The sequence below is a fragment of the Passer montanus genome, unplaced genomic scaffold (assembly GCF_014805655.1).
Source record: "Passer montanus isolate IOZ18808 unplaced genomic scaffold, ASM1480565v1 scaffold156, whole genome shotgun sequence".
Lineage (NCBI taxonomy): Eukaryota > Metazoa > Chordata > Aves > Passeriformes > Passeridae > Passer > Passer montanus.
In genome coordinates this window covers 521699-533722 of record NW_024362716.1, presented here as the reverse complement: position 1 = coordinate 533722, position 12024 = coordinate 521699, and the positions used below count along the sequence as shown (strand labels likewise).

The 12024-nt window shown below is 59.8% G+C and overlaps 2 protein-coding genes across 3 annotated transcripts; both read left to right on the top strand.

Annotated features, from left to right (window-relative positions):
- Window positions 1-477: 477 nt before the first annotated feature.
- Window positions 478-6830, top strand: CERS1 (ceramide synthase 1). 2 transcript variants are annotated; one of them, XM_039702478.1, is made up of 6 exons: window positions 478-742; window positions 2254-2434; window positions 2872-3033; window positions 4418-4565; window positions 5548-5660; window positions 6086-6830. In XM_039702478.1, exons 1-6 carry the CDS (start codon window positions 628-630, stop codon window positions 6126-6128), a joined length of 762 nt encoding a protein of 253 aa, XP_039558412.1. In that variant the 5' UTR covers window positions 478-627; the 3' UTR covers window positions 6129-6830. The 2 variants fall into 2 exon arrangements, with proteins under 2 accessions (XP_039558412.1, XP_039558411.1); XM_039702477.1 differs by having other exon boundaries at window positions 487-742; window positions 5524-5660.
- An 82-nt stretch (window positions 6831-6912) lies between these two features.
- On the top strand, window positions 6913-11847 carry GDF1 (growth differentiation factor 1). Its single transcript, XM_039702456.1, has 2 exons — window positions 6913-8228; window positions 9322-11847. Exons 1-2 carry the CDS (start codon window positions 7910-7912, stop codon window positions 10116-10118), a joined length of 1116 nt encoding a protein of 371 aa, XP_039558390.1. The 5' UTR covers window positions 6913-7909; the 3' UTR covers window positions 10119-11847.
- Window positions 11848-12024: the final 177 nt, after the last annotated feature.

Genomic DNA, 12024 nt, shown 5'->3' with positions numbered 1-12024 from the left:
TTGCACGTTTCCCTGTGACTCCCAGCCTGTCCCTGTCCCCCCGGGGATCCAGGACGAGGAATTTCAGGAATTTCGTTGATGATCCCGCAGCAGAGCTGCCCGTCCTCCCTGCCCTGGTTTGGGGCAGCTTTGGGGAGGTTTGGTCTCTGAAATGCCGGCGGGATCGGGGCGGGAGTGCGGGGAGGGGCGGCACAGCACCGGCGCTGCTGGCACCTGCTGGCACCTGCTGGCAGTGCCCGGGCTGTGCCCAGCCTTTCCCTGCGCCTCCATTTCCCTTCGTCCCGGGATTCGCCGGCTCCGCCCGCCCGGATGATGCCCTTAGGGCTTCCTCTCGGGGCTTTCCTGCGCTTTAGTTGGATTTTCAGGGTTCCGGCCCCACCCTGCCCGCGCCAGCCGTGCCCGGGGTGCCCCGGGGAGGGGCAGGATGCTCCGGAGAGGGGCAGGATGCTCCGGGCTCCCCTTGCTCAGCCCCCGGAGGGTCTCCACCCCCCGATCTCCCCCTCCCCAGCCTCCCTCGGGCCCCGAGCGAGGCTGCACCGCCCTGGGGTGCAGTCCCGCTGCTGAATTCCCTGCCGCCCGCAGCCCTTCGGGGAGTGGTGCCAGCTGCAGCCCAAGGATGCTGCCAAGATGCCCGAGAGTGCCTGGAAGTTGCTTTTCTACTCCGTGTCGTGGTCCTACGGCGCCTACCTGCTCTTCTGCACCGACTACCCCTTCTTCCACGACCCCCCCTCCGTCTTCTACGGTGAGCCGGCACAGCCAGCCCCAAATCCCCTTTTTGTCCTGCTCGGGGTGCAAAAGGGCTCCGGGGGGTGAACGAGCCTTTCCTTCAGTCCCTCGGTGGCTGCTGGAGGGGTGAGTGAATCAGGAAACAATGAAATCGTGGATAATTAAATCACGGGCAATTAAATCATGGAATGGGCTGGGCTGGGAAGGATCTTGGAGATCAGCTCATGGCCATGGGCAGGGCAGCAAGTCAGGCTGAGAAACCTGCTCCTTCCAACCCTGCAGAAATCATGATTTAAAAATCTGCTCATTCCAACCCTGCACAAATCATGATTTAAAAACCTGCTCCTTCCAACCCTGCAGAAATCATGATTTAAAAATCTGCTCCTTCCAACCCTGCAGAAATCATGATTTAAAAACCTGCTCCTTCCAACCCTGCACTAAATCATGATTTAAAAATCTGCTCATTCCAACCCTGCACAAGTCAGGCTGAGAAACCTGCTCCTTCCAACCCTGCAGAAATCATAATTTAAAAATCTGCTCATTCCAACCCTGCACTAAATCATGATTTAAAAATCTGCTCATTCCAACCCTGCAGAAATCATAATTTAAAAACCTCCTCATTCCAACCCTGCACAAATCATAATTTAAAAATCTCCTCATTCCAACCCTGCACAAATCATAATTTAAAATCTCCTCATTCCCCCCAGTGCTGTGGACAGGGACACAAACCCAAACCCACACATGTATATCATATATAAAACCCAAACCCACATATATATATCATATATAAACCCATTGTGATTGATAACAACTGGCAAAAACTAATCTGTAATAACATTATTATTTAATAATAATCATCTATAATAATATAGGTTCTTCTTTTCTAATAATCTATAATAATATAGATGGGTTTAATTTTCCTGTAATAATGTAGACGATGATGATGATGATAGTTATTATTCTCATCATTATTATTATTATTACTACAAACATAAACCAACCCGGAGTGGTTCCTGCTCCCCCCAGCCTGGCAGCAGGGCATTATTATTATTATTACAATGATGAGGATGATGATGATTATTATTATTTAGAGTATTTTTATTTTTCTATAATAATATAGATGATGATGGGTATTATTATTGATATTAAATAATACATAATTGTAAAAGAAACAATAAATAAATAATAATAACAACAATAACTGCAATAATATGTTTTAATTTTAAATTTAATTTTAATTTCTATATTATTTCTATTTTTTATTTTTATTTTTATTTTTATTTTTATTTTTATTTTTTATTTTCATTTCTATTTCTATTATTTCAATTTTTATTTTTATTTATATTTTTTATTTCCATTTCCATTTCCATTTCTATTTCTATTTTCTATTTCTATTTTTATTTCTATTTCTATTTTAATTTAATTTTTTAATTTTTATTTCAATTTTTATTTTTATTTCTATTTTTTATTTCTATTTCTATTCCCACTCCCATTCCCATCCCCGTTCCCACCGTCCCCGTCCCCCAGGCTGGCAGCGGGGCATGCCGGTGCCCGGGGACATCGCGGTGGCGTACCTGCTGCAGGGCAGCTTCTACGGGCACTCGCTCTACGCCACGGCCTACATGGACACGTGGCGCAAGGACTCGCTGGTGATGCTGCTGCACCACCTGGTCACCCTCACCCTGCTGGCCTCGTCCTACGCCTTCAGGTGAGCCCGACCCTGCCTCCCCCCAGGTGAGCCCGACCCTCCCTCCTGCCTCCTCCTGCCCCCCAGGTGAGCCCGACCCTCCCTCCCTTCAGGCAATCCTGACCCTCCCTCCTGGCCTCTTCCTATGCCTTCGTTTCCCCCCCTTTTCCCCATTTCCCCATTTTTCCCCATTTCATTTTCCCATTTTTCCCTATTTCCCCGTGGTTTTCCCCGTTTCATTTCCCTGTTTTTCCCCATTGGTTTCCCCCATTGCCCTGTGGCTTTTCCCCATGGTTTTCCCCATTTCCCCTTGGTTTTCCCCATGTTTTTTCCCACTTCCCCATGGTTTTCCCAATTTCCCTGCAGTTTTTCCCCATTTCCCTGTGGTTTTCCCCCATTTTTCCCCATTTCCCTGTGGTTTTTCCCCATTTCCCCCATTTCCCCGCTGTTCCCCGCAGGTACCACAACGTGGGCGTGCTGGTGCTGTTCCTGCACGATGTCAACGACGTGCAGCTGGAGTTCACCAAGCTCAACGTGTACTTCAAGCACCGCGGCGGGGTCTACCACCGCCTCAACGACGTCGTCTCCAACATCGGCTGCCTGGCCTTCAGCGTCAGCTGGTGCGTCTGCCTGGGCCCTGACCCCGATCCTGACCTTCCTTCCTGCTGGGTCTGGGCCCTGATCCCAATCCTGACCTTCCCTGGTGCGTCTGCCTGGGCCCTGACCCCGATCCTGACCTTCCTTCCTGCTGGGTCTGGGCCCTGATCCCAATCCTGACCTTCCCTGGTGCGTCTGCCTGGGCCCTGACCCCGATCCTGACCTTCCTTCCTGCAGGATTTGTGACCCTGATCCCAATCCCGACCTTCCTTTCTGCAGGATTTGTGACCCTGACCCCAATCCCGGCCCTCCTTTCTGCAGGATTTGGGACCCTGATCCCAATCCCGACCTTCCTTTCTGCAGGATTTGTGACCCTGACCCCAATCCCGGCCCTCCTTTCTGCAGGATTTGGGACCCTGATCCCAATCCCGACCTTCCTTTCTGCAGGATTTGTGACCCTGATCCCAATCCCGACCTTCCCTGGTGCGTCTGCCCGGGCCCTGATCCCAATCCTGACCTTCCCTGGTGCGTCTGCCTGGGCCCTGACCCCAACCCCGGCCCTCCTTTCTGCAGGATTTGTGACCCTGATCCCAATCCCGGCCCTCCTTTCTGCAGGATTTGTGACCCTGATCCCAATCCCGACCTTCCTTTCTGCAGGATTTGTGACCCTGATCCCAATCCTGACCTTCCTCCCTGCAGGATTTGTGACCCTGATCCCAATCCCGACCCTCCTTTCTGCAGGATTTGTGACCCTGATCCCAATCCCGGCCCTCCTCCCTTCTGGATTTGTCCCTGATCCTAGTCCTGTCCCTCCCTGGCGGATTTTTCTCCCCCTGCTCCCAGTCCCCTCTCTCCTCCCGGTTTTTGGGACCCCCCACCATCTCCTGGGGGATTTTGGCTGGGAAGGGCCCGAGCTCCTGCTGGGCTCGGAATCCCTCTGGAATCCCTCTGTAGTGCCGGGTCTGGCACCAGCGAGTGCCTGTGAAATTCCTGTGGCAGCGCTGCGACAAACGGGCAGGGGGGAGGAGGAGGAGGAGGAGGAGGAGGAGGAGGAGGAATTTCCCGGCAGCAAGGAGTGCTCTTCCCGGCAGGAAAAGGGAGGCAGGGCTGTCCCAAAATCCAGCTAATCCTGGAAAACAAAGAGGTGGAGGATGGATGGATGGATGGATGGATGGATGGATGGATGGATGGATGGATGGATGGATGGATCAATGAATGGATGGACACAGGATGGATGATGGATGGATGATGGATAGGGATGGACACAGGATGGATGATGGATGGATGGACAGGCTGTGCTGGCTCTGTCCCTTTCCCAGGAGCAGGAATTGGGTCCCGGGGCCAGCAGGCTGTGCTGGCTCTGTCCTCTGCCGGGGGACCCTGACCCAGCTGTCCCCATCCCTGCAGGTTCTGGTTCCGTCTCTACTGGTTCCCCCTCAAGGTGCTCTACGCCACCTGCCACTCCAGCCTGCAGTCCGTCCCCAACATCCCCTTCTACTTCTTCTTCAACGCCCTGCTGCTCGTGCTCACCCTGATGAACATCTACTGGTTCCTGGTGGGTGACCCGGGAGCTGCCCTGCCCAGACTGGGCTGGGGACAGCAGGGACCTGTCCCCTCACCTCGGGACAGCACGGACCTGTCCCCTCACCTCGGGACAGCACGGACCTGTCCCCTCTCCTTGGGACAGCAGGGACCTGTCCCCTCTCCTTGGGACAGCACGGACCTGTCCCCTCTCCTTGGGACAGCAGGGACCTCTCCCCTCCCCTCGGGGACAGCAGGGACCTGTCCCCTCCCCTCGGGGACAGCAGGGACCTGTCCCCTCTCCTCGGGGACAGCAGGGACCTGTCCCCTCCCCTTGGGACAGCAGGGACATGTCCCCTCCCCTCGGGGACAGCAGGGACCTGACCCCTCCCCTTGGGACAGCAGGGACCTGTCCCCTCACCTCGGGGACAGCAGGGACCTGTCCCCTCACCTCGGGGACAGCAGGGACATGTCCCCTCTCCTTGGGACAGCAGGGACCTGTCCCCTCTCCTCGGGGACAGCCCTGTCCTCGCTGCTGCTGGCGTGGCAGCGATGGAGGAGGTTTGGGGGGTCAGGGGAGGGGGAGGGCTGGGGGGAATTCAGAGTGTCTGACACCCCGCGGGGAGTGATAACAGCAGGGAGAGGTGTGAACGCGCTGGGAATGCTCCTGCCCCAAAAAAAGGGGATTGGGGAGAGGTGTGAACGCGCTGGGAATGCTCCTGCCCCAAAAAAAGGGGATTGGGGAGAGGTGTGAACGCTCTGGGAATGCTCCTGCGTGCCCCAGGCTGCGGGAGGGCTGGAGAGGGGAGATCCGTGCTGATTCCCTCATCCCTGGGGTGAAAGCAGGAATTCTCCCAGAAGTTCTGCTCCCAGTCACAAACCCCATCCCGGGGCTGTGGCCGTCCCGGGGGGAGCTGCCCTGCCCGAAATGGGGAGGGGGCAGCAGGGAAAGGTCCCCCCGTGCCTGAGGGTCCCTGTCCCTGTGCCCCCAGTACATCGTGCTGTTCGTGGCCAAGGTGCTGCTGGGGCAGATGCAGGAGGTGAACGATGTCCGTGAGTACGACGTGGAGGAGAGCAGGAAACCCGGGAAGGAGGCTGGGATCCAGCTGCCCCGGGCTCTGAAGGAAGGGTACGTGCAATTCCAGACTGGTTTGGGTCAGAAAACCCTCAAGCACATCCAGCACACCTCCCATGGCCCCAGGGTCTGGCCTTGGCACTGCCAGGGATCCAGGGGCAGCCACAGCCGCTCTGGGAATTCCATCCCATTCCCTGCCCACCCTCCCAGCCAGGAATCCCTTCCCAGTATCCCACCCCAATCTCCCTTTTCCCAGTTTAAATCCACTCCCCGTGTCCTGTCCCTCCATCCTTGTCCCAGTCCCTCTCCAGCTCTCCTGGAGCCCCTCCAGGCCCTGCCAGGGCTCTGAGCTCTCCCTGGAGCTGCTCCCTCGTGCTGGGTCCATCAAAGTGCACAGCCCCGGGGACAGGAGTGTCCCCAGCCGGGCAGGGAGGGTTTGCTGTGGGCACGGGGCTGACCCGGGCTCTGCTCTTCCCCAGGCTGCACCTCAAGAACGGCCTCGTGAAGGACAAGAGGTTGTGAGGGCGGCGTGGCCACGGCTGCCAGGGCCTGGCACTGCCAGGACCCTGCTGGGGACCCTGCCAAGGACAGCCCCACGGAGAACTTCACCCCTGCCCCTGCCAGCCCTGCCCGCAGCCGGGAGGACACGCCACTGCCAGGACAGGGCCCCTGGGGGCTGGGCAGTGCCCTGTGCCCGGGCCGGGGGCTCCCTGTGGCCCCGGTGGGCTGTGCTGGCCCGGGGGGGGCTGGGGCTGCCTTTGTGTCCCTGGTGTTGCTCCACGTTCTCAGCCCCGCTGTGACACCCCCTGGACCCTCCCTCCGAGCCCCCTCAGCTGCTCCAGCTCCAGCCTGGGCAGGGAGCTCCTGTCCTGCCTGGGCAGGGGGCCCCGAGGCCAGCTGTGCTCCAGCTGTGCTCCAGCTGTGCTCCAGCTGCCACCCAGGGACTGCAGAGGTGGCCTTGGAGGAGTCACTGGCACCTGCAGCTCCCAGTGCAGGAAATCCAGCTCAGGAGCTGCAGCCCAGCCCTCTGGAGGAGGCCCAGGAGCTTCAGTTTCCTTGGGAAAAACCCGTGCAGGTTTTGGAGTGGCCTAAAAAGGGTCCTGCAGGTCCCTGCTGGGGGATTCCCCCCAGGGCTGTCCCCTCGCTGAAGGAAGAACAGAGAGTTCCTGCTCCTGGGATGGATTTCAAAAAAAACCCAGAGAATTCCTTCTCCCAGGGTTGGGATTTGGGGAAGAACAGACAATTCCTGCTCCTGGGCTGGGATTTTGGGAAGAACAGACAGTTCCTGCTCCTGGGCTGGGTTTTTGGGCAGCTCCAGCCCTGCAGGCTCCAGGTCCCTGCCCTGGGCAGCTCGGTGGGTTCGGGTCCCTCGCTGTCCCCTCGCTGTCCCCAGGCCAGGACCCTCAGCTCCCTCCCCCAGCAGCCAGAGGAGATCCAGGGTGTCAGTTCCAGGTGGGAATTTGTGGGATTTTTCCATGTTTGGTCTCTCACGGTGATTCCCCTCCAGGCTTGTTGTGTCTGAGCCTGAGTGGGGCTGGTGGGAATGTCCCCAAGCTGTGGCAGGACCTTGTCCCTCCCTGTGACTTCTGGGGTGTCAGAGGAGCACCCCATGCTGGAATTCCTTGGTTTTCCGTGGGATTTGTGGGGCAGGAAGGGCCCTGATCCCCCAGCATGGGCCGGAGCAGAGCAGGGGTGACCTGGGGGGATAAAATGAATTTTCCAGTGCTGGCACTGAGCTGGGTGGCTCCAGCTGGCCTTGGGGCTGTGACATCGAGGGGTGACTGGTGGCATCTCTGCTGTGATGGCCAGGAAGGGGCTGGGGGACCTGGGGGTGCCTGGCTGGGGCAGGACCGGCACTGGCGGGGGCCGCTGGTTTTGGGGCCGCTGGTTTTGGGGCCGCTGGTTTTTGGGGCCCTGTGGAGCAGGACTTTGATGGTTTGATGTGCCGGAGGCTGATGGCTTTAAGAGAGAAGCGTTGGACGCCGTGATTGAGTTTAAAAAGGGATTTTTGGGAGGAAGAAGAGCTGGCTCCGGGTCTGCCCCAGCTCCGGGCAGCGCCTTTGGGAGCAGCGCTGGATTCCCATCCCCACGCCGGAGCCCCGGCCCGTGCTGGAGCCCGAGCGGGCGCTCCGGAGATGCGGGACAGACGGCGGAGGCCCTGAAAGGGTTAAGGGGTGCCGGGGCTGCAGGATCCCACCCAGCCGGGAGTGCCGCGGTGCTGATTGAGCTCGGGGCCCATCAAAGGCGGCGATCAGGGCCCCAGCCCCGGGCCGGCTGCTCTCTGTCTGGGCGAGCGCAGCGGGATGTGGCTCCTCCGCAGCCTGGCCTGGGCGCTGCTGAGCGCCGTGCTGGGCTCCGGGCTGGGCTCCGGGCTGGGCTCCGGGCTGAGCCCCGGGCTGAGCCCCAGGCCGGGCCCCGGGCTGAGCCCGCCGGAGCGCTCCCTGCTGCGGGCGCTGGGGCTCAGCGCCCGGCCCAGCCCCAAGCGCCCCGCGCCGGTGCCGCCCGTGCTCTGGAGGATCTTCCACAAGAGCAGGGCGCTGCCCTGGCCCGGCGAGCCGGACTCCTGCCGGGTGGAGGAGTTCAATGTCCCCGGGAACATCGTCCGAGTCTTCGCCGACCAAGGTACAGCCTCTGGGCATCCCGGGCTCCAGCCCTGGCTCCGCTCCTTCCGTCCTTCCCCGTGTCCCGAGGCGGCAGCTGGATCCCAGGAGAAATCCCCGCGGGCTGGAGTCCCTGTGGATGCTGCCGGTGATGGTTTTTGGGTTTGGAACCCCGAGGAGGGGCGTGAGCGGGGCAGCTGTGCCAGGCTCTGTCCTGGAGCCCCTAAATCCCTCCCGAGGTGCTGGCTTGATCCCAGCCCCGATCCCAACCCTGATCCAGCCCCGATCCCAACCCTGATCCAGCCCCGATCCCAGCCCCGATCCAGCCCCGATCCCAACCCTGATTCAGCCCTGATCCCAGCCCCGATCCCAACCCTGATCCCAGCCCCGATCCCAGCCCTGATCCAGCCCCGATCCCAACCTTGATCCAGCCCCGATCCCAACCCTGATCCAGCTCTGATCCCAGCCCCGATCCCAGGTTTTGGGGTGCCCGGTGCTGGAGGTGAGCGGGATGTGGCTGCAGGAACGGGATCAGCAGCAGCTCGGGCAGGGATGGGATGCTCGACCCCCCCCCCCATTGTCCCAGGGCCTCTGGCTGACCCCAGGGCACATCTGGCTGACCCCAGGGCACATCTGGCTGCTCCGAGCCGTTCTCAGTCCCCTGGGGACTGTTTGATTGGTGCCCCTGAGGTCTGAAGGCACCCCAGAGCTCTTTTCTCTCCTGGTTCCAGTTTGGCTCGGGCTGGCTGAACCAGGCTCCCCAAATTCGCTGCTTTTTGCCCTCTTTTCCCCGATCCCCCTCACCCCCAGCCCATCCCATGAGCCGATCCTGCTCACGCAGGGATTCCCCATCCCGGGAGCCGATCCTGCCCAGCCCCAGGGATTCCCCATCCCGGGAGCCGATCCTGCCCAGCCCCAGGGATTCCCCATCCCGGGAGCCGATCCTGCCCAGCCCCAGGGATTCCCCAGCCCTGGAGCCGATCCTGCCCAGCCCCAGGGATTCCCCATCCCGGGAGCCGATCCTGCTCACCCCGGGGTTCCCCCAGCCCATCCCGGGAGCCGGCCCTGCCCAGCCCCGCGTTCAGCCACCCCCAGCCCGGTTTCTCCTTTGCCAGGCCGCTTCCTGCCCGCGGGGCAGCCCCAGGGCTGGCTGTGCCTGCGGAAGCTCCTGTTCTTCAACCTCTCGGCGCTGCAGGAGGGCGAGCGCCTGACCATGGCCCAGCTGGAGCTGCAGTTCCAGCACAACTCCTACCAGGGCCCGAGCCCGGGGCAGGTTCTGGAGCTGCGGCTGTACGCGGGGTCCCCCCGGGGGCAGCCCCGGCGCGGCCGGCGGCCGCTGCTGGAGCGCTCGCTGCTGCAGCTGCGCAAGTCCCTGGTGTTCGACCTGAGCGCGGCGCTGCGGGACGGGCGGCTGCCGGCGCGGGGTTTGTCCTTCGTGCTGGAGATGTCGCTGAGCGGCCCCGCCGGGAGCCCGCGGAGCGCCTGCGGCAGCGCCGCCGCCTTCGCGGCCACCTCGCTGCTGCTGGTGACGCTGGGCCCGCAGTGCGGGGCTGCCCGCCGCAGGAGGAGCGCCCCCGGGCCCGCGCTGACCCCCAGCCCCCTGTGCAAGCCCCGCCGGCTCTTCATCAGCTTCAGCGACGTGGGCTGGGAGAACTGGATCATCGCCCCGCAGGGCTACCTGGCCAACTACTGCCGCGGGGACTGCCCCTTCCCGCTGGCCGCCGAGCTGAACAGCACCAACCACGCCGTGCTGCAGACCATGGTGCACTCGCTGGACCCGCGCGGCACGCCGCAGCCCTGCTGCGTGCCCGTCAGGCTCTCCCCCATCTCCATCCTCTACTACGACAACAGCGACAACGTGGTGCTGCGGCACTACGAGGACATGGTGGTGGACGAGTGCGGCTGCAGGTAGCGGGAGGGAGCGACGGACAGAGGGAACGACGGACAGAGGGGGGAATGATGGATAAAGGGGGGAATGATGGATAAAGGGGGGAATTATGGATAACGGGGGAACGACGGACAGAGGGGGGAATAATGGACAGAGGGGGAATGATGGACAAAGAGGGGAACGATGGACAAAGAGGGGAATGATGGATAAAGGGGGGAATGATGGACAGAGGGGGGACCAAACCCCGCTGGGAAAGCCCCGCTGTGCTCAGGGCTGCCCTCTGGCACTAAGGGGTGCTGCTGGTTCAGGATTAGCTGCGAGGGGGCTGTGGGGTTATGACCAAGCCTGGCGCTGGCCCCTCCTCGGCAGGGGGTGCTGGCACCGCGCTGTGAATCCCACGTTCCCAACTTGCAGCTTTTTGGGGTTTTTGGCTGAACTCTGCAGATTTCTCAGGGCATAAATGACTTTTCTGGGTGGATCGGGGCTGGGGGTTGCCTGGGGTGGGGTCCAGCTGCAGGGACAGGGCTGGAGCGAGCAAATCCCTTGGCAGGGGAGGCAGAGGCAGGCAGGAGCTCTCTCTGTGCTGTTTGCAGGGTGTGGGTGGTGATGGGGTGGTTTGGGGACGGGGCTTCAGTTGGGTGCCCAAATGCAGTGGAGGTTTTGCCTAAAAAATTGTTTTCCCTAAAAAAATGGTGAATTAAAAAAAAAAGGAGATTTTATCTAAGAAATCCTCTGGGAGCTGCATCCAGGGGCAGGACCCTGCAGGGAACATGGCTGAGGGAACCCAGGCTGTGCTGGGTCAGTGGCTCTCCCCTCCCAGCCTGCTGTGAGTCAGTATTAATTTATTAATTTACCTCATTTGCAAACAGATGAGCCCAGGCTGTCCCCGAGTGTCCCAGGGCAGGAGCCAGCCGAGCCTGGGGCAAGGGCAGAGCTCAGAGCTCTGCACATTTTGCTTTTCCAGGCTGTTTTGGGTGCATTTGTTGGGTTTTGTGGCAGCTGGCAGCCCCGGGCCCTTTGTGGTGTCACTGAGGGGCAGCAGGGACCCGAATTTGGGCCTTTTCCCATCCCCGAGCTCTGCTCTGCCCTTCACTGCAGGGGCTGAGCCGAGCCCAGCTGAGCTGGACCCGAGTGTGGAACCACCAGAGCCAGGCTTTGGGATTTTCTGGAACCACCAGAGCCAGGCTTTGGGGATTTTGGGGACACCGAAAAGGAATCCCAGTTAGACTTGAATTTTTTTTCTCTTTATTTCTGAACTGTGAAGCCGTGGTGCAGCTTTGGGTTTTTTGCTGTTTCCTCCTTGGGCTCTGATGTTTTCTCACCTCCTCCCCCCAGGGGAAGCTCCGAGGGTTTCACCACTGGGGGTGCCTTGGGGTGTTTTTTTTTTTGTTTTCACACCCAAAATGTGGAGCTGCAGACCCAGCCTGGAGCAGCTTTAGCTGGGTTCCCATTCCCAAACCCACCCCGCCCTGCTCTGCTCCATTTCAGTGTTCAAAGGGCTCAACTCCAGCAGGAGCCATTTCATTCTGATTTTAGACGGGCAGAGCAAGAAAACCTTGAAGCATTCCTGGGTTTGTGGCCACGGGGGGGAGTGACAGCCAGGACAGGACCCGGGCTCAGCCTGGCCTGAGTCTGAGCCCAGGGTGGTGCCAAGGCCAGGCCTAAACCCCCAGAGCCAGCTCTGAGCCCCCAGCCCCGAGCCTGGCAGGGCAAAGCCATTTCTGTGTTTCCTCCAGGCTGGGAGCTCTTCCCAAACCCTGGGGCTGGAAGAGGGGGGGCCCTTCCCAGTATTCCCAGTTCTCCCAGTTGAGTTGCTCACCCCTCTGCTATGCACACCCCCACTTTTGTACTAGTCTTGTGTTTAAAAAAAGTAATAAACTTGAAGTTTATACAATCAGACTAAAGCTTTAATGAACGTTGCATGGTTTCC